The sequence below is a fragment of the Rousettus aegyptiacus genome, unplaced genomic scaffold, assembly GCF_014176215.1.
Source record: "Rousettus aegyptiacus isolate mRouAeg1 unplaced genomic scaffold, mRouAeg1.p scaffold_m13_p_1, whole genome shotgun sequence".
In the NCBI taxonomy this organism is placed as follows: Eukaryota; Metazoa; Chordata; class Mammalia; order Chiroptera; family Pteropodidae; genus Rousettus; species Rousettus aegyptiacus.
In genome coordinates this window covers 149817617-149840502 of record NW_023416284.1, presented here as the reverse complement: position 1 = coordinate 149840502, position 22886 = coordinate 149817617, and the positions used below count along the sequence as shown (strand labels likewise).

The 22886-nt window shown below is 34.8% G+C and overlaps 2 protein-coding genes across 3 annotated transcripts in view; one reads left to right on the top strand and one right to left on the bottom strand.

Moving 5' to 3' along the window:
• The window catches only part of COL10A1 (collagen type X alpha 1 chain), a 34046-nt gene extending 12185 nt beyond the window's left edge, over positions 1-21861 (top strand). The window contains exons 1-3 of one of the 2 annotated variants that reach the window (XM_016163621.2): positions 13571-13708; positions 14221-14389; positions 18835-21861. In XM_016163621.2, the coding sequence (XP_016019107.1) occupies positions 14236-14389; positions 18835-20723 (2043 nt within the window). In that variant the 5' untranslated portion in view covers positions 13571-13708; positions 14221-14235 and the 3' untranslated portion in view covers positions 20724-21861. Of the gene's footprint in view, positions 1-13570; positions 13709-14220; positions 14390-18834 lie in introns of those variants that run through there. The other variant, XM_016163619.2, reaches the window with a different exon arrangement.
• Positions 1-22886, bottom strand: part of NT5DC1 (5'-nucleotidase domain containing 1) — a 110078-nt gene that overhangs the window by 72425 nt on the left and 14767 nt on the right. Inside the window, exon 6 of the mRNA XM_016163623.2 lies at positions 22778-22862. Coding sequence (XP_016019109.2) covers positions 22778-22862 — 85 coding nt within the window. The remainder of the gene's footprint in view (positions 1-22777; positions 22863-22886) is intronic.

The following is a 22886-nucleotide window of genomic DNA, read 5'->3' as shown; positions in this document are numbered from 1 at the left end:
TTCCTTTTTTTAAGGAGAAAGTTTCCAAGTGTCCAGCTAAAAATTTTCTTTGCTTTAACCCAAAGGGATTTCCCCATCTTGGGTGAAGCAACTCTAATTAATTAATTACGCCATGTAGCTTCAGAGAAATTTCTTCTTGTCCCTTGTATTTCAACTTGACAGGTCAAAGTAGGATTGAGTCCATTTAGCAAGCTATCTAGAATCACAGGTTGATGCCACATACTCAAAAAGCACACAGCCAATGTTTTTCTGCAGCCTGGATAACTTTATTTGCTTTATTCCCTTTTAATTATATATTGGACTCAAATCTCTGTATATCTACATTCATTCACTCTGAGAATATTTCAGCACCATACTCTAGGCAAATCCTTTCCTTCAGATCATGTCCCCACTGCTGGCAACTAGCATATTTTAAAACAAATCCATTAACTTTCAACAAAATTGTACAAAGAACAGTCAGTCAATGCTGTCAGTCTAAGATCTCTTGTTTTAAAACTATATGCCAAACAGAGATCTCATTCTCCTATCATTCACATTTGTGGCTGAGATATGGTGAACTAGCTGAAAGTCATCAGGGACAAATCATTAACTCATCACTCTGGTTTACTTGCTGTTATCACACAGAGTCCTCGTAAAGATTATATTACTGTTGTACAGTCTAAGAAATAGTCATCCCAAAGTCTGGTATGGATTATAAATACACTCTAGGAGTCCATTTACTAGCTTATTGGAAATCAAAGTTAATTTAAATACATATAAATATTTGAATTCTATATTTAGAATCATATTTAAAGTCATATGGAAAACTAGAAAAACCAAGTTCAAGAAAAATACTTAGCAGCTCAGTGTATGTGAATGGAAGTTAGTGTTCTTTAAGTTTACATTTTAATGTTGTAACAAGAATAAATGTTAGTATGCATATTTTCAGTTATAAAAATAATTCCAATTATATAAAGCCTTAGAAAATAAAATATGCAAATGCAGAATGGCCGATACCAGTAACAAATAGGTTATGGATATCCTCATTATAAAAAAAAAATCAAATGACCATATTTATTTGTGTGAAAATCATAATGAAAGAGCTCCTAATCTTTTTTTTTCTTCTCAAGCTGTAAAAAGCTTTAAAATATTCTTAATAGAGAAAACACATCACAATCAACCTCTACAAATTCAGCCATGCTGTAGTTAATGACACTTAGTAATAACCTTTCTTGACTTGATTATAATAAAATGAATTACTATAGTTAATTTTTTGAGGGATTCATTTCCTAGGCTTATCCATGAAATGATAACCTGCCTTAAAAAATACATATGTATATATATCTAACACCCAAATAAGTGGCACCACAATGTTGATTAATAGCCTTAAAACAATGGCACACTCCCATTCATTCACCATGGCCAAAGGACTGCCGTGACTTGTTGGCAGTTTCCACAGGAAAAAAAAATCTATATGTAGTAGAACAAATTCATTCTGAACGAATATATTTAAAAGGTGAGAAAATGCAGCACTAATCCTACTGTTATCTATACTGGTAACAATTCTTTCAAAGATTATCCATGTCAGAGGAAAATTTAATATGAGTAAAGTATCAGTCATTTTGTTATTACTTCTAAGTATTATTCAAAATAACAAAATCCTATCTTTAGGATTTCACAGTAATATCAAAATGTATATGACGGAACCATAGCCTTTTCCAAATAAGATATAACCCAAAATATCTATGTTATTATCCACAAACTTTTCCCATCACAAAACAAATAGAGAAGAATTAATAGAGGTATTTAGGGCATTTGCTTGATTTCCTCATACTCAGACTGACACGAGTGAGGAAAATGGGGCACATGGAACCAAGGCCTTTAGGACAAGAAAATGTCTCCTAGAGCTGGTAAATATGGAAGCCTACCTTCAGCAGTCTGTAGAAGACAGCAAGAAATTAAGAGAAACAAGAAAAGAATGCCAAATTACATTTTTCAAAGTTGAGGGAACGTCATAAATTTATTTTACTGATTCCTTCCTGCTTATCTCTGAGCCACTAAAATGAACCTCTCTGAGTTCTATTAGGATGCTCAGGATGCTGAAACATTTCATACTATAAGCACGAAACTTAAGTTTTCACCACACTTTATAAAGAATCTCATCTTCTTGTATATGTTTATTTTCAGATTCCAACAAATTTCAACAAAATTATCAGATGCAAGTTACAAACTCATCTATCATGTTTTAAGACTGAAAATGAGTTTAAGAGTGGAAGTAGCCCTGGCAGTATGTATAATTTAATACAAAATAAGAAATCTGAAACGAAGCAGATTTTTTTTAGTAGCAAAATTAGGTTGTATGTGGTCTTGGTTTTTATATTAAAAATATTTTTTCAACTTAATGTAACCTCTACTACTACGTTTTTTTTCTAAGAATATGCACAGGTAACATTTTTTTAGCTTTAAAAAAAGCAAAAATGGTGTTTAATAAAAGTTTGTGGTATTCCTGTCTTTTAAAATTAAATTACTAAAATTAGTCCTACAAATTCTGAAAAATGGAACACCTGTGAACTGTACTAATATTAGTTATTTTAGAGAGGGTATCCATTTAGCTCCCACAGTTTTATAAATATAAAAGTAATAAAAATAATATTCTATCATCAATTCAATTTGTATCATGCACTACAAACGGGCTAAGAAATAAAAATGAGAGACAACAAATCTCTTTTGAGTTTTCATCCAAGTAATTTTAAAATTTTATGAAAAAAAGAATTCCTATATATTTTCTAAACGAGAAGTATTTCATATTTACAGTATTTTTCTTAGAAAAATCACTTACTAAAACAATCAGGACCCTGTACAAGGTTTTTCAGTAATTAAATGCTAATCAATCCTCATCTGGAAAAATTCTCACGTTGAAAACTCCAATAAAGAAAATGTGATGTTAATTATATTGTATAAGAAAATAACTTTTACTTAAATTTGAATGCGGACTATAAACTTCCACTAATTATAGATAATGTAGAACCTTTGAAAGTAAATTTAGAATTGCAAATTATATAAAAAGAATGATAACCTATCTTCATTAAAGAAAGGAAAGTCAAAAAGAAAAATTTAGTAAAACATTCTGTACCATCAGGTAGAGAATTGCCAGGTCTTCTCTTGAATATACAATGGCTTCGAGTCCAACTGGAAAGTTGGGAAAATAACAACATAAATCATTTATGGGTCTCAATGGGTTATTTTTTAAAATAGAGTCTTTCTTGATGCATGTTTATAGTATATATAGTTATTTATATATAAATATAGCAATAGACGATATATAAGACGCCCTATATCTGCAACACATATAAGTAATGAAAATCAACACGCAAAAGATGTAAGGAATGCTAAAAAGTCAACAATAACAACAAAATACAACCCAAGAAAAAATTCATAAAGATACAAACAGGCACTGGAGAGAAGAGTACAAACAAATGGCCATTAAATATACGAAAATATCCTCAACCTCATTAGAAATCAGGAATATACGAAAACAAATCTAAAGAGACAGCATTTTACAACTACTGATTGCCAAACCTTAAAATTTAGATGACAGCAAGTGGTTGTAATTTCTACTCTGCTGGTAAAACACAAAATGGCTTTAGCAAACAACTTGGCATTAGCCAGTAAAACAGAAAATAAGTACAGTTAATATTCTATGCCTAGGTATACGTCCCAGAAAAATTCTTTTACAGGTAAGTCAGGAAACATGTATAAAAATGTTTAAGACAGCATTTTAACAGTAAACAAATGAAAATAAGCTAAATATCCATCAGCAGATGAACAAGTAAATTCTGATGTACTCATACCATAAAAAACTAGACGGCAGTGAAAAATGAATTAAGAACAGCCACAGACATCAATATGGGTAAATCTCAAAAACATAAGGTTGCATCAAAAAAAGGAAGCTGCAGAAGCACACACACAGTATAATTTGTTTCAAATAAAATTTAAAAACATGAAACAAAAAAGTTATTATGGGATATGTATGCATATGTTTTGGGAGGCGAGATGCGGAAGGGTATACCTTCTATGAAGACTGAGGGAATCATAGACACAAAATTCAAGAGTTACCTACATGGAGACACAGGGAATGCAGTTAGAGAGGTATGCATAGGGGCTTCAAAAGTAGGAGTAATGTAAGTTTCTTAATCTTGCAGCAGATACATATATGTTCATTGTTTTAATATGCTCTGCTTTTCATAGAAAATAACTATATATACTATAAACATGCATCAAAGTTTTCCCAATTTTAATTATTGAAAAAAGGAGTCCTTGTTCTTAAAAATTGTGGAAAGCAATGATGTAAAGCAGAAACAGACTATATGCACAACGTGACCATAAGAACAAAGCAGGTACTTCAACCCTGAGAAGGTATATGAGCCGATTAAACAGCTACATTAGCACATCAGTTATAGGTCATATGGGATGGAACTTGAGCAGAAGTTGATTAATTTAAGTAACAATCAGAGGAAGTTAAATGAAAGGGGTATTTTTAAAAAATACGTGATAGTCTGTTCTTACGGAAAATGTTAAGGTTGCCTTTGACCTGGCTTCTGAACCCTCTGCTCTGCCACGTACTGGCTTATTGAACCTGTGCAATTCGTTAACCTCTGGCTTCATTCAGGTCCCTTTCACGCAAACTAAGAATGATGATATCTATCAGATAAGGTTCGTGTGGGACAAATGAGAAAAGCAAAGTACCTGATGCAATGAAGATAATTAATGCAAATCCAATTTGAAGACAAAGTTAAATCAGATCTAATCAGAGTGATAGTCACAGAATACTGTTTAAGAAATGACCCACAAAAGACCCAAGTGCCTTCCTTACTAGGGCCTCAAAGGCAGACAACTTTTATATAAATGGCCCTCACCTTGAAAAAGATGACTTAATATTTCTAATGTCTCTTAAGCAAAAAAACGAAGTTAAATTCTTATTTCCTTCTTCCCAGCATTAGAATGTCTAAAGAACAATAGCGTATAAACACACCCGACATGTGCACTTTTCAAATGAAAAATCAAGTGTTAAAAAGTTAAATTTAAAAGTGCTCTTCACTGCCACATAAAATGTTCTTTAAAATTCTAATAAATTTATCAACAGTAGCACATCAAGTACATTTTAAAAGCAGTTCAACATTGCTATACCATGACACAGAATACACACTAAAATGTACAAGAATTTTGTTGTATCAGCACTGACCGTAAAATAGTCTAAGAGTAGATGGTTCTTGACACAGTTATTTCTCAGTATTATTGTGGAGCCAGCTTTTAAATGGTATTATTAACAACATCATAATTGTATTATCCAAAATCTAGAAGAGTTTAATCAACATTTGTATCAAATAACATAGAACTTTGATCCTTTAAGTTAACCCACACATTGTTACTATTAAACTGAAAGCGTCCCCCTCTAAAAAGAAATAAAACAAAACAAAACAAAAAAAAACCCCATATTTGTTAAGGTCAATTGTTTCCCGCAGGCTGTAAAATTAAAGTTTCCCTACTAAATTCTCCTACTAGAATTTCTGCCAAATAATTCTCTTTTCTCACTATATCTGTATTTTTTTATAGTTGTACTGTATATTATAAGCGTGCATCTATTTTTATAACTGTACTATTTTATCAGTCATATATGCTCAAAATGCCTTTTTAAGCTTTTCTTGGATCCAATTATACAAATCATACTGGTTGCAAAATTAAAAAGCAATTGTAAGCTAATATTGACCAAAGTGAGAAATCAAGGATTATGGAGGAACTAGAACCAAAACCAGTACTGGAGGCAAAAATAGGAAATATCCAAAAACCTATTCTTATTCTTTTAACATGAGAGTTGTAATCAAGGACAATCCCCTGTCATTTTTAACTCATGCTAAATATAAAATTCTATACAAAGATCCAAAAATGAAATCACAAATGTATTCTAATAGTATATGTAAACTAGTTCTGCTCTTTACAAGGTCTAACATAGATTCTAATACTACACCATCAGCCGCACTCAGAAATCTGGTCTAAACACTCAACACAATGAAACTGCTATGAACTCAAAATTAATAAATGGTATTAATGAAACTTTATATTAAAACACAGCTTACTATATACACAATACTAAACTTACTTAAATTTGGAAAGAAGATTCTTTGATGAACATACTAGTCCTAGTTCAAAATAGGATAATTCAAAATTTAAAATGTATTTTAAGGCTTTTGGTACCAATACTATCTCATGACACTTAAGTTCTTTATGTTGTATTTGACAACTCAAAAATGATTATTCCATTTGAAAGGCAGGAGTGAACTAAAGATAGATTAATCATTAGTTCAAAGTTGAGTTATTCTGAACATATGAAATAAAAAGAAATATATGCAGTTGAAGAAGTAGGTCAAAGGTTACCTAGGATATATTATAAGGGAAATTAAATTATAAATCAACTCATAAACAGCTTGTGTTTTTCTTTTAAAAACCATCAAACCCTCTGCAGTTGAGAATCCCATGTTGAGGATCCTCCATACAGGGGAACAAAGGCTAGGCAGACTAGGGCCCAGCATTACTGAAACTGAAAACTCAGGGGCATATTTTAATCGTTAATATGAGCAAGTTAACAGCTGCATGAGCATCAGTCTTGAGGGTGGATTTTTTGGTGACCTGTGTTACCACCTGCAACACAGTGCTTCTTTCCCTCTAGGTACTTTGTACCCACTGTACCTGGCGATTGTGCAGTTGTTCTGAAATACGGTAACAGGGAAGCAAAGAGATTCAAATAAAAAGTGTCACCTTGTGACTTCCCCAATTAACACTTTAAATCTCTATCTAATATCTTCTTCCAACTTAGCAGAGACTGTGTCTTGTGAAGGCTGAACTTGTAAATATAGTAGGAACACATTTAAATGGCTGAGAACCTGTTGGGTGGCCAAGATCCTTGAATCTTTCAGGTCAAGGGGCCAAGTAACTCTATATTTTTAACTGGGCAGGTTTCTATGGAAAGACAGTAATGTCATTAAGCACCTGGAGCACAAAACTATGAGTTCTTTAAGTAATGTAGCAGTTTATGTGTAATAGAAAATAGAATATAAAGCGCTTGTTTAAACTTTTTAAATGACTCCCAGTTTTTCTTGACCTGGCCTGAAGTTTCAGGGGTTTTCATAAACACCTGCTTTTATGCATGAATTTCTCCTTTCAAACCCTCAGCAAGTATCTAACCACTAAACCACGTATGACTATTTACACAAATAGATCATTTTTAGCTCCTGGGCTCTGTAATATCACCCACGAATGTCCTTTTAAGCCTTTTTTTCCCCCTCCTTTTTTTCAAGAGGAATGAGGCAGCTAGTTGGTGGTGGAAGTTGTGGGTCTCCAAGTGCCATAATTAAATTTCTGGGCACTTTTCCCATTTCCACTGCTGAAAGACTGAAGGATTAGAGGAACAGGAAAATCAGTTTCCTGCTTGGGTAAGGAGATAAACACGTTAGCTTAGTTAGTGGTGTTTTCCCTCAATGGGCTCTCACACCAATGGCTCTTCACTTCAGAAATTTAACTTGATTAAACCTTAGGGAAGGAGATATTCATGATAGAGAAACTAATTTCTGCATCTGAAGAATGAAATGATCGCTATAGATGACCCTTAATATCCCTTACAGCTCTAAGTCTATAAAAGAACAATAATATTCTGAATCAAAAATTTATGTATCTTACAAAGAAAATGTTGCATTTAAAAAATAATCCTTATAAGCAAACTAAAAAGACAAATGACAAACTGGAGGAAAACATGTGTAAACTATATCACAGAAAATAAGTTTACAATCCTAAGATATAGACCATTTACAGGAAAAGTGGGCCAGAAATAAGGTTCAACTTTATGAAAAGATGCTCTACCATGTGTAAGAAAAACAAAGATTACAACTAGAACAAGAGTTCAATTTGTACCTCTAAAATGGGCAAAAATCTCAGTAACATATCTTATTGAGGACCCGTAGGGAAGTAGACACTGTCACACATTACTGGTGGAAATACAAAATGATACAACACCTATGAAAGAGAATTTAATGATACGTAACAAAATTACATGTGCATTTATCTTTGACTCATGAATCCCAGTTCCAAGAATCTCTCTCAAAGACATTCAGGCAAAAATATATATATATATACACACACACAATTATCTACTATAGAAGTATTTGTATTAGCAGAAGAAAGGAAACAATATAGATGACCATTGATAAGGAAAAGGCTAAAAAACCAGTGGTACAATCATAAATGGAGTACAATGCAGCTGTAAAAAAAGGATGTGGACCATCTTTACATGTTATGCTATGCTCTCCAAAATAAACTCGTATGTAAAAAAGGGTATAATAAACTATTTATATTATAATGACATTTATCTAAGAAATTGGAAGGGGATATGAATGAATATCTAGTTTAAAAAACAATAGCATAAACCTAAAAAAAATTTTCATAAAGAGGTTACTTATAGAAGGAGTATGAAACACAGGGTGGGTAGATCAATAACAGAAGCCACACTTTTCCGAATGTTCCCTGTTTTAGACATGTGACTTAAGAAATATGCAAGGTATGCTGGAGCTAGCTTGTACTCTTTCTTGGTAAATGTTCTAATGTTCTACAAGCCAGATGTATTTACCTTGGTAGCATGAAATTGGCTATGGTGGGAGTATTTGTTCCATGGACATCAGCAAATAGATCTCCCCCATTCCCAAGCAAGTTAAACATTTATCAGCATACCACAGGAATAGTAAATTGAGAAGGTAGCATTATTACACTGAAATAAGTTATTTCAACAGACTTTAAACATGGTAATTTGACTATATAGCTCTAGTGGTAATACAAAAAGAATTACAAAAATAATCCTTAACTGTTTTCAATACTGTGGTGTGAATTTCAGTGTTGTTCTTGAGTATTAAGAAAGCAAATGAATAACTTCATCACTGTCATAAGAACTGGGATTTTTAGCATGGGACTAAGGAGCTACAGACACAAATTTGAGGTCGTTATGTATACATCCAGGAGACCTGAAAGTGAACTACATGCATCAGTATGAAGTTAGGATGTCTTTCATAGTTAACCAACATTACATGAACAAACTTCCTAGCTTTTTCCACAATGACCTCCCTCCCTAGGACCCAGACACACAGACTGTGATCTCTAATTTCTATTTCCCATAAAAGGAACCAAGAGTCCCTGATTACAGATTTGGGCCAGGAAAAGTGCAAAATACTAGAAGAAAAATAAGCTATAAAAGACTACTGAAATCATGTCAAAAGAATTCACGAGCTGATTAAAAGTGCCTGCTGGGTAATGATGGGGAAAATTCTGAGCAATAATAAGAATAATAACTGACGTGATTGAAACACATAAGACATGGTTAAATCCATGAGCTTATAATGATACTCAAACACTCTCCTAGGCCACTTCTGGAGGATGCCAGGAAACAAGCTTATTGTTTTAAATATTGATGAAGGTATTTATTGCTTTTTCTATACTAACTGTACTTCAGGGTAACTACATAGTTAATGAAGGAGTGTTTTTCTTTGTAGAGTGTTTTTCTTTTCTTTGTAATAAATAAAGGCAGAATGGAATCAATGTCTAGGTAATGATCAATGCCTACTAACATCACAGAAAGAAAGACAACCAACAAGGAAAGGCCTCCTGATTGAAATACACACTACTACCAATAAAGTATTCCTGCTAAAAAAGTATTTGTGTGAGTGAGTGAGTGTGTGTTTATTTCAAACCTGAATGAGATTCAATCTCTAGATCTAACTACCAATTTACAGGAAATAAAAGGCACAGAGAAGTATTTTAAATGACAAAATCCAAACTGTAAAAAATTGTTGGAGATAGATGACCTAGCTTTTCAACAAATAAACTACAGAGGGAAAAAGAGACATGGATTAGAAACCTACATTTACAGGGACCTATCAATTAGGGGTAATTCATGAACCTTATTTGAACAAACAATAAATCAATAAAAATATAATGAATATGTATTATGTGTGTATACATCTATACTATATATGTTTGTGTGTAACTATGTTTATATTTGTATACTTATATACATATATGAAAGTGTGTGTGTACAATGTGTGTATATACACATAACTGGGAAAATTTGAACACAAACTAAAGCATTGAATATCTTCTGGAGAAATATGCTAAAATATTCACAGGTGAACTGGTACAATATACGAGAATTGTTCAAAATATTGGGGAGTGGTGAATGGAAGATCGATTAGCAATGAGTTGAGATTAGTTTGAGTTGCATGATTTTAACTATGCTCTCTATTTCTATAAAGGACATTTTCTATGATAAAGTTAGAAACCATACGAACAAAAACAACAAAAAATTATGTAGCTAATATTAACAAGCTGGTAAGAGAACTGATACTGGACTATTTCAAAATATAGACTCTGAACCAGAACTATCTTAATGAACCTCAAAGACTGAAGGAATCTGTCGTGTCAGGACTGTGGGAGTGCAGAAAAAGGTTGGGGACCACTGTTTAAATACCATAAAGATAGGGGCTCTACATTATTCACTTAGTTTTTATTTCCATGCCTGACACATAAGAGGTATTCAAGAAAGAGTTGGTGAATGAATGAATGACCCTGGGAAGTGAAAATGAATAGGTGAGTTTAATAGCAGCTAAATGTTAGATGTGCAAAAAACATCATTCATATTTAATATTAAAAAATCACTTAGGTTACTTAGTTTAAAGAGCATGGCTCTCTGTTTTAAGTGGAATGGGTTTTCATCATAAAGCCACAGACTAGTCACTTCAAACAGCTACAAGTAAACTCTGAGAATAAAAATAGTTTTAAATACACAATTGGGTGGGGTGTGGCTAGCAAATATTCTGATTCTACAATCTGTTTTGGACAAGACCATGCTTCTTATGTGACTAACAAAGCAAACAGTAGTCAGATTCCCTGTGCTGAAATAAGTACTCTATTTGCAAAAAGGGTTGAACGTCCAAGGCTTATTCAATAAAACACCACATTTTCCAAAGTTAAAGGGGAATATAGAATGACAAATACCCACATATATTTACATATCCCCAAAAGAAGGCATACGACCACCTGGTATGTATTTTGTCTTTAATAAGTACAGAATGGAGCCAAGCCTACCCACTGTCTGACCATGGAGAACAGCAGAATACCTCCAGCACCAGAACAATCTAATTTTAACCCATTTCCCCTTTAGAAAAAAAAAAAAAAAAGCTTGCTGCTGGCAGTAATTTAACATCACGCGTAGGAATGCTCTGTTTTCTAGGATTTGATTTGACATTTTCAGCGATCAAGAATTACTATACTTTGTAAATGGGGATACCACTACTAAAAACACAATGCTATAAAGAGAATGACATCATTTGTTTCCAAAGACTAGAGCAATGAGAAAATAACGTAAAAGTGAAATACTTCATGGCAAACTTTGGGGGTAAAGTTAGGACTGTAATCTGCGAGTTATCTTACGGTAAACGCTGCTGGTCCACATGCCACCGGCGAGCATTCTCAGGGCAAATGAGAAATGGGTTAAAGCTGGGAGGAGCTTAAAAACCTCGTCCAACTTTGCATTGAGTTGATGGAAAAAACAGATGCCTAGAAAGATTATGGTGAAAATCTCTGAAAATAGAGTAGCCAATGCTGAACAGTTTATGCAGATGTACAATGGTACCTATGATGAGCTGAGAATTAATCCGAACTTTCAAATGAATGTTATCTAAAGGGTGTCAGTCTCAATAACAAATAAGTGTGTGTGTGTGTGTGTGTGTGTGTATAACCATACATACGCATAAAAACACTAGAATATGTATTTCAAATAATTCTTTTCAAAACAAATTCTTCGGCCTGACATTCAAGAGCATCCACAATGTTATTCCACCTACTTTTCTAAAATCTTGTCCGAATGAACTATAAGCAGATGGAAGCTGGCCATTTTCTCTTACTTACCTTTTGTGGTCTCTTACAGACACAGTGGAGTACAGATTATCATAACAAAAACTATTCCACAGATAATTTTCAAATGATGGAAGAATGATTAGAATACAGACTTTTCAATTCTTTTAATATCACCCGAAGTGACATAAAAGCCACATTTCAAGTGCGTCTATGAGTATTATATAAAGACATATATGATGATATAGATTTTTAATATGGCAACCAATAAAAAGTTTAAAAATGAGAGTTAGGAGAAAAGAATGGGAGGCAGTGAGATGAGTTATCCATTTACATTTCTACAACATGCTATACAAGGCCTTGTTTAAAAAACACAAAATTGTATGCAAGGAAGGAAAAGAAAAAAAAACCTTTATTTAAACTGTCCACTGGTCAATTATTTCAATTACCGACCAATCCTGAGTCCTTACCATTTTAATTCAACAGAGAGTTAAAAAAAAAGGTATGTCTGTGCCTATATGTGAAATGCTCCTTCTCACCTACTTCATCTGTATAGTTGATCTGACTTAGCTCCAAAAGGACATAAGACACAAAATTTGGCCTCTCAACTTACATCTTTAGTAGATTCTTTAAGATGCTAAAACTGATTTTAAGAGTCTCCTAACATTGTTAAAGAGAATACTAACTATTGAAAATGACAATGATAACGTTTACCTTCATCTTTGGGGAAAAAAAATATTTCTAACTGGGCTGATTCAAGATAGCTGAAGGAAATTACAAGGTAAGACAATGATAATTTTAAAAAGCTGAAAGCAAAGTTTGAAGGATCTTTTTCTTTTGAAATGAACACAACAATCTTGTTTAAAGAGACATAATATGACATTATCAAGTTAAGGGTTTTGCAATTTTTACTGCAACACTAAAGTAAAATCCAAAATTAAGCAATAAAACCTTTAGAAGTCATTTACTGAACATAGTATAGTGCTATAAACTAACTAAATCCTTTGAGGTAATTATATTGCTAACTCTATCAACTTCATGGATGTCTTGCCTCTGTCTGGAAAAACGAATATTTACTATGAAAAAATTTTGAAATATTTGTTATCATATTTAAAGTCTCTTATTAACTTCTGAAGACTTACACTAAAATACAAAACAGCATACCTACATTTTCACCACTGCATTTCAATCTCAAGCCTAAAAATAAGTAAGAATTGGGGTAAGCAATTTTCATAAACATTTAAAAATGTCAGTGGACACATTAATGACTTTATGTAATCATTGAGGAATTTAGATGCTGGTTTAAATCCACACCTCCCTCCAAAAGATGTCTTCCCCTACTTTTATATACTACCAAATATTTTCAACCAAATAACACAAGAATGTGCTTTTTAAAAATATAAAGGGGGTAGTATCATCTCATCATGAACTAACCTAAACATCTGAGTAATAACTTCTAAAATAAAATCACAGAAAAAGATGGTGCATGGTTAAAACTATTAATATATATTTAAGACAAAGAGTTTATTTTTCAATAAGAAAACAGGGAAAAAAGACAGCCCAACCTGATTTTGTATGTCTGTCCAATAGAACTTTCCACCATAATTAGTGCTTTCCACCTCTGAGGGAGGAGCTTAAGCTCAGGGTAACCTCATGTAGAAAGAGGAAAACAGTATAAATACTGCAGGACAGCTCTGGAGAGAGCATCTTCTGCATTGCTCACCTGGGACAGGAGGGCTCAGAAAGCTTCCAAGAAACCATCTCCAGAACTCCTAGCACTCAGGTAAGTCTATGACTCGATACTCACAGTTGAATTTCCATGTTAGCTTGTTTGCAAACAAGCTTCAGTGAATTAACTACTTGGATTTTTGTGATTAAAAAAGTGGTTTTCTACTAAAATACACTCAAAAAGTTTAATTTGTATCAGTGTCTATAAAAGATAGCCCTAATAAAACCGGATTTGGAAAAGTATGCCCTAATCTGAATTTGAAACTATTGGATATTTTTATCTATGCCAAAGATCTTGAATTATTTAATACAGACATCCAATCACAATTTTTTTAAAATCACTTCCGTTTTACTTGATCACTTGAATGTGGTTTCCAAAACCAACTAAGAGGCTATTAAAAAATTATAACTCATTAATTTATAGAATGTATTCAAAATATATAGGATAAGGTAAAAAAAAAAGTAGGTAACCATATAGAGAATTCACTTGTATAACATTAAAAAAAAACAAAAAAAAAAACCCAGGTCAATAACAAAGTGCTATGAAATTACTGTTTTGTTTTTCAGAATCCATCTGAGAACATGCTGCCACAAATAGCCCTTTTGCTGCTAATGTTCTTGAACTTGGTTCATGGAGGGTTTTATGCTGAGAGATACCAAACACCTACAGGCATAAAAGGCCCACTACCCAACACCAAGACACAGTTCTTCATTCCTTATGCCATAAAGAGTAAAGGTAAACTGAACTGTATGTTTTGCTCAGTTAACAAGTTGGTTGTTGCTTTTTTCAGTCCTAATGATCTCTTTAAAATGCTTTTAACTGTGTGGTTTTAAATTATTTTCAAACTGTAGAATCAGCCCAAAATGATTTGTGAAAAAAGTAGGTTTATTTAAGAATATTAGTATCCTTTACACAATAAGTGTAGTAGAAAGATATACCTGGAGAATATTAAGAACTTTTGTGCATGAAATTTTTTTCTCAAATGATGCTTTTGCATAACTATTCATAATTTAAAAATATTAATCCAGTAAAAATTAATCATGTTCAAGATATTTTAACTAATTGCCAATTGTACAAAAAGAATAACAGGTTTATATATCTAAAAACTTAAAACATACGTACTTTCAAAACCTATTCTTCTAGCAGAAATATGTACAGAATTGAGTCTTAATGATCAAATAAAATCTGACGCCCTCCGAAGATATTTAATAGACAAATGAAGCAGCAATTTTCATAATTTTTACACATTTTTGTATAGTTTAATAGCTAAGCATGCACAGAGTATGCGATCTCAAGTAAGTTATTTATCCTCTCTGTGCCTTAGTTTCCTCATTTGTAAAATGAGAAACAATTATCTCAAAGATCTGTTATGAAGTGTAAATGAGATATGTGTAAAGTGCTTAAGTGTTGGCTATTACTACCACTACTGCTACTAGTACTTCTACTACTATACTATTTCAGTTACTTCTACTTCTGTTTTTTCTATTATTCCTCTCCATCCCCACCTCTCTCCCCATCTTCCTGTTATAGTGATGGTGATGTCACCTTAGATAAGTTTTAACTTTCTTCTTGAATCTACCCCTCACCCGTTCAGCTTTCTCGGCTCCTTTTTGGTAAGAGTACTGAGATAATGTATGTAAGGTGCTAACAGATCCTCAAAGAAGGGCAACGATTAGAGTTCATAGTCACTGATTCTATTTAATAACATTTGACACACACTGCCTGTAAAGCATCTACTGAATTAAACTGTAGAATTCAAATTTCCTTTCCAAAATATTTTTTCATTATAGTTATATATTTTATCCTGCAAATAAAGCTATTAACTTTGCCATTAACTTTATTTATTTATTTTTTAAAAATTAAGTTTATTGGGGGTAACATTTGTTAATACGATTGTACAATTTTCAGGTGGCCATTAACTTTAAAATTATGTTTTTGGAGACAACCATTCTGAACAAATTAGAGGGTTGTCTAAGAAAGTTGAAATTTAAGAAAGTTGAAATTTAAAATATTTCATGAAAGGTAGCTTTTAAAAAAAAAATAAATGCACAGGTGCACAACAGATACTCCTTAATGTCTCACAATCCAAATAAAAAGAGAAAGTGATTAAGTTAGGAAATAAAGAATAAAAGTTAAGGAAACCTGTTACTTAAAGCAACAAATGGCAATCTGAAATGCTATGACAGACGGCACTGGGTTATATTCTCTATGATTACAAATTAAGACTTTATATAGATTACAAGATCATAAATGAAAGTTTTAAATTAAAAATAAAATGTATCACTTTTAGGTTAAAAATATTTCTGTCTTCCCATCTTAATGTACTATATCATCTTGGCTATTTTTGCAGAATAATAGGTACCTTGTATATATATACACATTTTGTGTGTGCATGTATGTATGTGTGTGTATATATATATATATACACACATATATATATATATATATATATATATATATAGCTCACAAATGAAAATTTTAGAAGTTGCATTTTAACTATTAACTCTACCTTACTCTTACTTGGTAATACAAAGTGGAAACTCAAATACATTATCATCCATTGGCAGGTAAAGAGAAAAAGCCCACAATTTATACCAAATACATTATCATCCATTGGCAGGCAAAGAGAAAAAGCCCACAATTTATACCAATAAATCATTAAGATGATAACAAATACAGAGAGTGCCTATGTAATTTGTAAGTACATCTGTTCAACACAGGCTAAATGAGAGGTCAGCCAAAACACACGAAATTATGCTGCAGAGGGCTCCACAGCTGTTGGGCACGCAGGTACCACATTCTGACACAACCAACCACTATTTCAGTTTGTGGGCATTGAAGAAATGTCTCTACTGGGTAACTGCTTTTCCTTGAGGATAGCACCACCCAAATCTCTAATTTGTTCAGATGGCAAGCTACAAAGAGGGGCTGTCCCCTAAGGATACAAAAGAAGTCACATTCTTTCTTGAATTGAGTGGTGTAGGACCCATTAGGGTACATTACTGAATTGATGTGTATATATCATATGTAATATATATTTCCAGTGACAGAGATCACTCTATCCTCGGCGTTCTAGTTTCACGTGGTGTCTAATGCAGTCATATTTGATAAGACTTGTTTTTTTCTCCTCTATTTTAACAGTTAAACAGCTTTCCAAAAAGACTAAGAATTATTTTTAGTTTGAACATGATCTTTATAAGATTCTGAAGCAAACCCCAATCTAACATAGTTCACAATTTTAAAAAATGTGCTTTTATTCCAAATCATTAAGAAATCTTTTATTTATTCATTCTATTTGCAATGTTGGGATACCAATTTACATTAGATAGCATATATGCACATTAAAGTCAATCTCAAGATTTCTATTACTATATGGAAATCTTTTCTGTAAATTAATTTTTCTCAGTCCTTTTCCTGATATCCTTTACTGAAAATCCATAGGTAGATAATGCTACATTTAAATGTTTGTGAAATGAAATATAAACCTAATTAGTGCAAAATATAAAGATAACTAAGTCTAAAATGATTTCCTATTTCAGTTACCTATTTTAATAATTCTGCTCTGTATTTGATATCTCATTCACCGCCAAAAGTTTTTCAAACATCAGGAATATATCTACCCAAGAGAATAATATTAGCCACTACTATTGGCTGATTACTTCTAACATGCCAGTTAATTAATATGAAAGATTCTTAAAAACATAATAATGTATCAACAACTAATAAAGGAAACTATAATCATAAAATGTTTTCAAAAGCAATTTTTAATTCCATTTATTTCAATTTTTAATTCAATTTATAATTTCAATTAATTTAATGTTAATTCCAATTTAGTCCTCATCTTGATTTTTAAAACCATTAAAGATTTAGTTAAATAGAGTTTAAGTATATTATCCATTTTTGTACAGAAACAATGTGGCTCAAAAGTCATTGCGATTAAGTCATTTTCAGGGTTTTGACCAAACTATTTGATTACTGTGACATCTACTAAAGCTACCATTACTATGAACCACTTTCTGACAGTATAAGAATCTAAATAATATATGAAGAAATTCTAATTGTTGCTGAAAGTTTATTAAACAGAAGATGATTTTAATGTAATTATGCAACCAGATATTTAAAATCATATATAATTACCATCTTTGCTAGTTGCTAAAGAATTCTTCTGAGAAAGAATGGATACTTTATGTAGATGCTTATGATGATTACTGCCTAAAGATTCTTTGACATGGTAACAGTTCCCTAATGGTATGCCCTAATGCCAGCAATGCTGTTATATCTCACCTCTGAATGACTAAAACAGCACGTGGACTCTTCTTTGAGCACTTATCACGTGTATACTTGTCTTCTTCCCTTTGTGACTGAAGCTCTTAGATGTGCCCTGTGCTTCCCCCAAAACTCGTGGCCCAATAGCACTTCCACTTCGTAAGCACTTAATAAGTGGTTTTTAAGTATATTATATTAGTAGAAGTAGTTATAGCTCAAACGAACCCACAACTCTATGAAATCAATAATATTTATTTGCATTTATCAAGGAAAACGTCAGATAAGCACTTTTTATGTACTCTCCCATTAAGGCTAATTCTCTAATTCTGTTTCAATTTTAAGTCAATAATGGAGAATGTAAGAGCTCATGGTATGTACTGAGGTCGAAAGAAAATCTACTTAAATTGCAATTGTGCTCAGCAGGGCCATGGGTGATGTAAATCAGAATTAAGGACCTTTCTTACTTATGTCTCATAGGATAGCATTTGTGATGGAAAATTTTGATAGTTCTTATTTACCCATTTATTCTGCACTTGTCTCTTTCTTCCTTTTCTGGCAGACACTTTTTTTCCTTTCCTTTCTAGATAAATGAAGTTTCCCAAAATAAACATAATAAATTTGCCTCCACTACACTCTTACTCTAGATGAATTTGTAAATCCCAGCTTATTTTTATGGATCATTAGATGTAAAGAAAGTATTATGTTAGCTATGGGTTTGTGAAACCATCTTCTCTAGCAGTGTTTTTTAGGACCATATAAAATGTATTGTCTGAAACCATTTAAGAATAGTCTGCCAAAATGGACTGACTGACACTGCAATGTTCTGTCATGATTGGTATTTCAAGAAGCAATGACTATTCTTAATGTTTCTAAACACTCTCTCTCTGGATATGTGTACTGGGCATGTCTTTTAGGTATACAAGTAAGAGGAGAGCAAGGTATTCCCGGTCCACCAGGCCCCACTGGACCTCGAGGGCACCCAGGTCCATCTGGACCAGCAGGAAAACCAGGCTATGGAAGTCCTGGACCCCAAGGAGAGCGTGGGCTGCCAGGACCACCAGGACCACCAGGCACTGGGAAGCCAGGTTTGCCAGGACTGCCAGGAAAACCAGGGGAGAGAGGACCATATGGACCAAAAGGAGATATTGGACCAGCTGGTTTACCAGGACCACGGGGCCCACCGGGACCACCTGGAATTCCCGGCCCAGCTGGAATTTCTGTTTCAGGAAAACCTGGACAACAGGGATCCCCAGGAGCCCCGGGACCCAGGGGCTTTCCTGGAGAAAAGGGTGCACCAGGAGTCCCTGGTATGAACGGACAGAAAGGGGAAACTGGATATGGTGCTCCCGGTCGCCCAGGTGAGAGGGGCCTTCCAGGCCCTCAGGGTCCCATGGGACCACCTGGCCCTCCTGGAGTGGGAAAGAGAGGCGAAAACGGGTTTCCAGGACAGCCAGGGATCAAAGGTGATAGGGGATTTCCAGGAGAAAGGGGATCAACTGGCCCACCAGGCCCACAAGGTCCTCCTGGGGAACGAGGACCAGAAGGCATTGGAAAGCCGGGAGCTGCTGGAGCCCCAGGCCAGCCAGGGATTCCGGGAACCAAAGGTCATCCTGGGGTTCCAGGAATAGCTGGGGCCCCAGGGGCTCCTGGCTTTGGGAAACCAGGCTTGCCAGGGCTGAAGGGACAAAGGGGACCTGCCGGTCTTCCGGGAGGTCCAGGTGCTAAAGGGGAACAAGGCCCAGCAGGTCATCCTGGGGAGCCAGGTCTGACTGGACCCCCTGGAAATATTGGACCCCAAGGACCAAAGGGCATACCGGGCAACCATGGGATCCCAGGCCCCAAAGGCGAGACGGGGCCAGTCGGGCCTGCAGGACTCCCAGGGGCTAAGGGAGAAAGGGGTGCCTCCGGTTTAGATGGAAAACCAGGGTACCCAGGTGAACCAGGTCTCAATGGTCCTAAGGGTAACCCAGGATTACCAGGCGCAAAAGGTGACCCTGGAGTGGAAGGACCTCGTGGTCTCCCAGGCCCTGCGGGCGCAGCAGGAGCTAAGGGAATGCCTGGACACAACGGTGAGGCTGGCCCAAGAGGTGCTCCTGGAATACCAGGTACCAGAGGCCCCATTGGGCCACCAGGCATTCCAGGATTCCCTGGATCTAAAGGGGATCCAGGAACTCCAGGTCTTCCTGGCCCCGCTGGCATAGCGACTAAGGGCCTCAATGGACCCACTGGGCCACCAGGGCCTCCAGGTCCGAGAGGCCATGCTGGAACGCCTGGCCTTCCAGGGCCCCCAGGGCCCCCAGGCCCCCCAGGTCAGGCAGCCCTTCCTGAGGGCTTTATAAAGGCAGGCCAAAGGCCTAGTCTTTCTGGGATGCCTCTGATTAGTGCCAACCAGGGTGTAACAGGAATGCCTGTATCTGCTTTCACTGTTATTCTCTCCAAAGCTTACCCAGCAATAGGTACTCCCATCCCATTTGATAAGATTCTGTATAACAGGCAGCAGCATTATGACCCAAGAACTGGAATCTTTACTTGTAGGATACCAGGAATATACTATTTCTCATACCATGTGCATGTGAAAGGGACCCATGTTTGGGTAGGTCTGTATAAGAATGGCACCCCTGTAATGTATACCTATGATGAATACTCCAAGGGCTACCTGGATCAGGCTTCGGGAAGTGCCATAATCGACCTCACAGAAAATGACCAGGTGTGGCTCCAGTTGCCCAATGCTGAGTCGAATGGCCTATATTCCTCTGAGTATGTTCACTCCTCTTTCTCAGGATTCTTAGTAGCTCCAATGTGAGCATATTCCCACCAAGCTAATATAAATATGCTTGAAAAGGCATTCCCCAACTTCACCCCATTCCACAAAATGCATATGGAGGTAGGCTGAAAAAAATATGACTCATTCTAATTTTCTAAAATACAGATTTGAGCTTTCGGACCAACAAATTCCCTGCCCCTGAAAAAGTGAGCAGCAATGGTAAATGATACGTGAAGACTCTCTCAAATTTCTAGTCAGCAATCCTAAGACTTCAATGTTTTCTGAGAAGTCCTTTCAGTGTTTAAAAATTTTAGCTAAAATAATATAAAATGATTACCAAAAAGATCCCTGATTGTGATGACAAATTAAGCTAAAATTTTATTTCAGAAACTCAGCATTTCCTTTTAAAATAAGCCTGTTTCTAATAACTAACAGGAGAACTTCTAGGAAACATTTAGGAGGTTTCATATCTTTAAAGAACTTAAATACTTGAATATTCAAATTTAAAAGACACTGTATACCATAGGACCTTTCTGATGGTGCATTACTCGAAGGCTTATGTGGCCCTGTGTATCTAGATCTATTCAAATACAGAGGTGCATACGAACTTTTTACAGCTCTCATAAAAATCCAACATGGTATATTAAAATTAACCTGAAATGCAAGGTGCTTTCTTTAGTCCTGAACCTTTTCAAACTTTTCTGTGATTGCAGAAAAGCTTCCTACATACTCTTCACAACTTGGGAAAAGGTGACTGACCTATTGTATTTATTTAACAGAGTGTGATTAATCTGATCTCTTTAATTCCTTTATTGAATTTTGTGTAATATGACTTTGCGGGTTTACAGAACACTAGCGTATGTACCTTATGCCGCCCATTCCAGTGAAATTATAACTAATGTCAAAGGTTTCAAAATCTGCCTAGAAATGAAGAGACATTATTTATTTATGCTCTGTACTGTATTTTTATATTGCTGTTTAAAACTTTTAAGCTGTGCCTCACTTATTAAAGCATGATATGTTTTACCTACTCCTTATTTACAATGCAATAAAATAACATCAATAGATTTTTATGTGGAATTTATTTAATAGTACCAATCGGCATTTGTCCTTCTTTTAAGGCTTTTCATTTTACAACGCCAATACAAAGTAAAACAATAAAGTGGTGGGTGGCTTTACGGTTGTCATGGTTATGCCTCTCTTGGAGACAGGCATTCCCACACACCCTGGCACTCAGTGCAGAGAGTGAAAAGGCACCCTCAGAATCACATGTGACCTATAAGCCAGGGTGAAGGGCTGGTGGCTGGCCATAAAAAAGTGAGATAATCACCCCACAACAATGACTTTCCTCTGGGAGGGAAAAAAGCAGGTGGCAGAGAAATATTAATTTGAACATATATTCTGCAGCAACTATTTGTTGCCTTGAAATGTTTTTAGTCATAATATTTAGGATTATTCTGATGGTGAAATTACATAAGAGAAAGGCAAGCAATTTTTATGTCTATCAAAAGGCAACATTTTTCTAGGCTGGAAAATACTGCTCTTGAGCCTCCACCAGCCCATCGACTGAACCAGAACAGTCTGGTTGAAGTCTCCAGGGTAACTTACTATAAAGGCATCTCTATTCCTTAGAAGTAATCTGTGTAACCCAAGCAAACCTGTGACTAGAACCATGAATCCCTAGGCTCGGGTTAGTGATATCTGCTCTCATTCTGAGTCAACCAATCAGGTTTTTTAAGCAACACGAATGGTATTTTCACTTTTCCCAATTGTCTGTAACTACTACATGAATGGTTACATTCCCAAGCCAGGAAACAGCAAAACTAGAACTTTGGTTCTGGGGAACAGACAGAACAACCCTATTGGCAGTTATGCAAAAGACGGCACAGCTTAGAATACAGGCAAATATGGCCATAAAACACATAAACAAAAGAAACTCTTAAAAGATAAATGGTACCAACTTTATAGTGATATTTAGGGTCAAATTAAATCCCAATTAAGGAACATAGCAGAATAGGTAACTTCTAAGCAGTTCATTAGACACAGAGCATTTAACGAACACCTATTACAAAGTCTCTCTTCACATTACTCACCCTTGAAAGCTGACACTTTATAATTGTGTTGTATACCAGCAACTATATCCTTCCAAAAATCAAATGTTTTCTGACCATTGTTCTCCTAAAAAATAAATAAACAAATTCT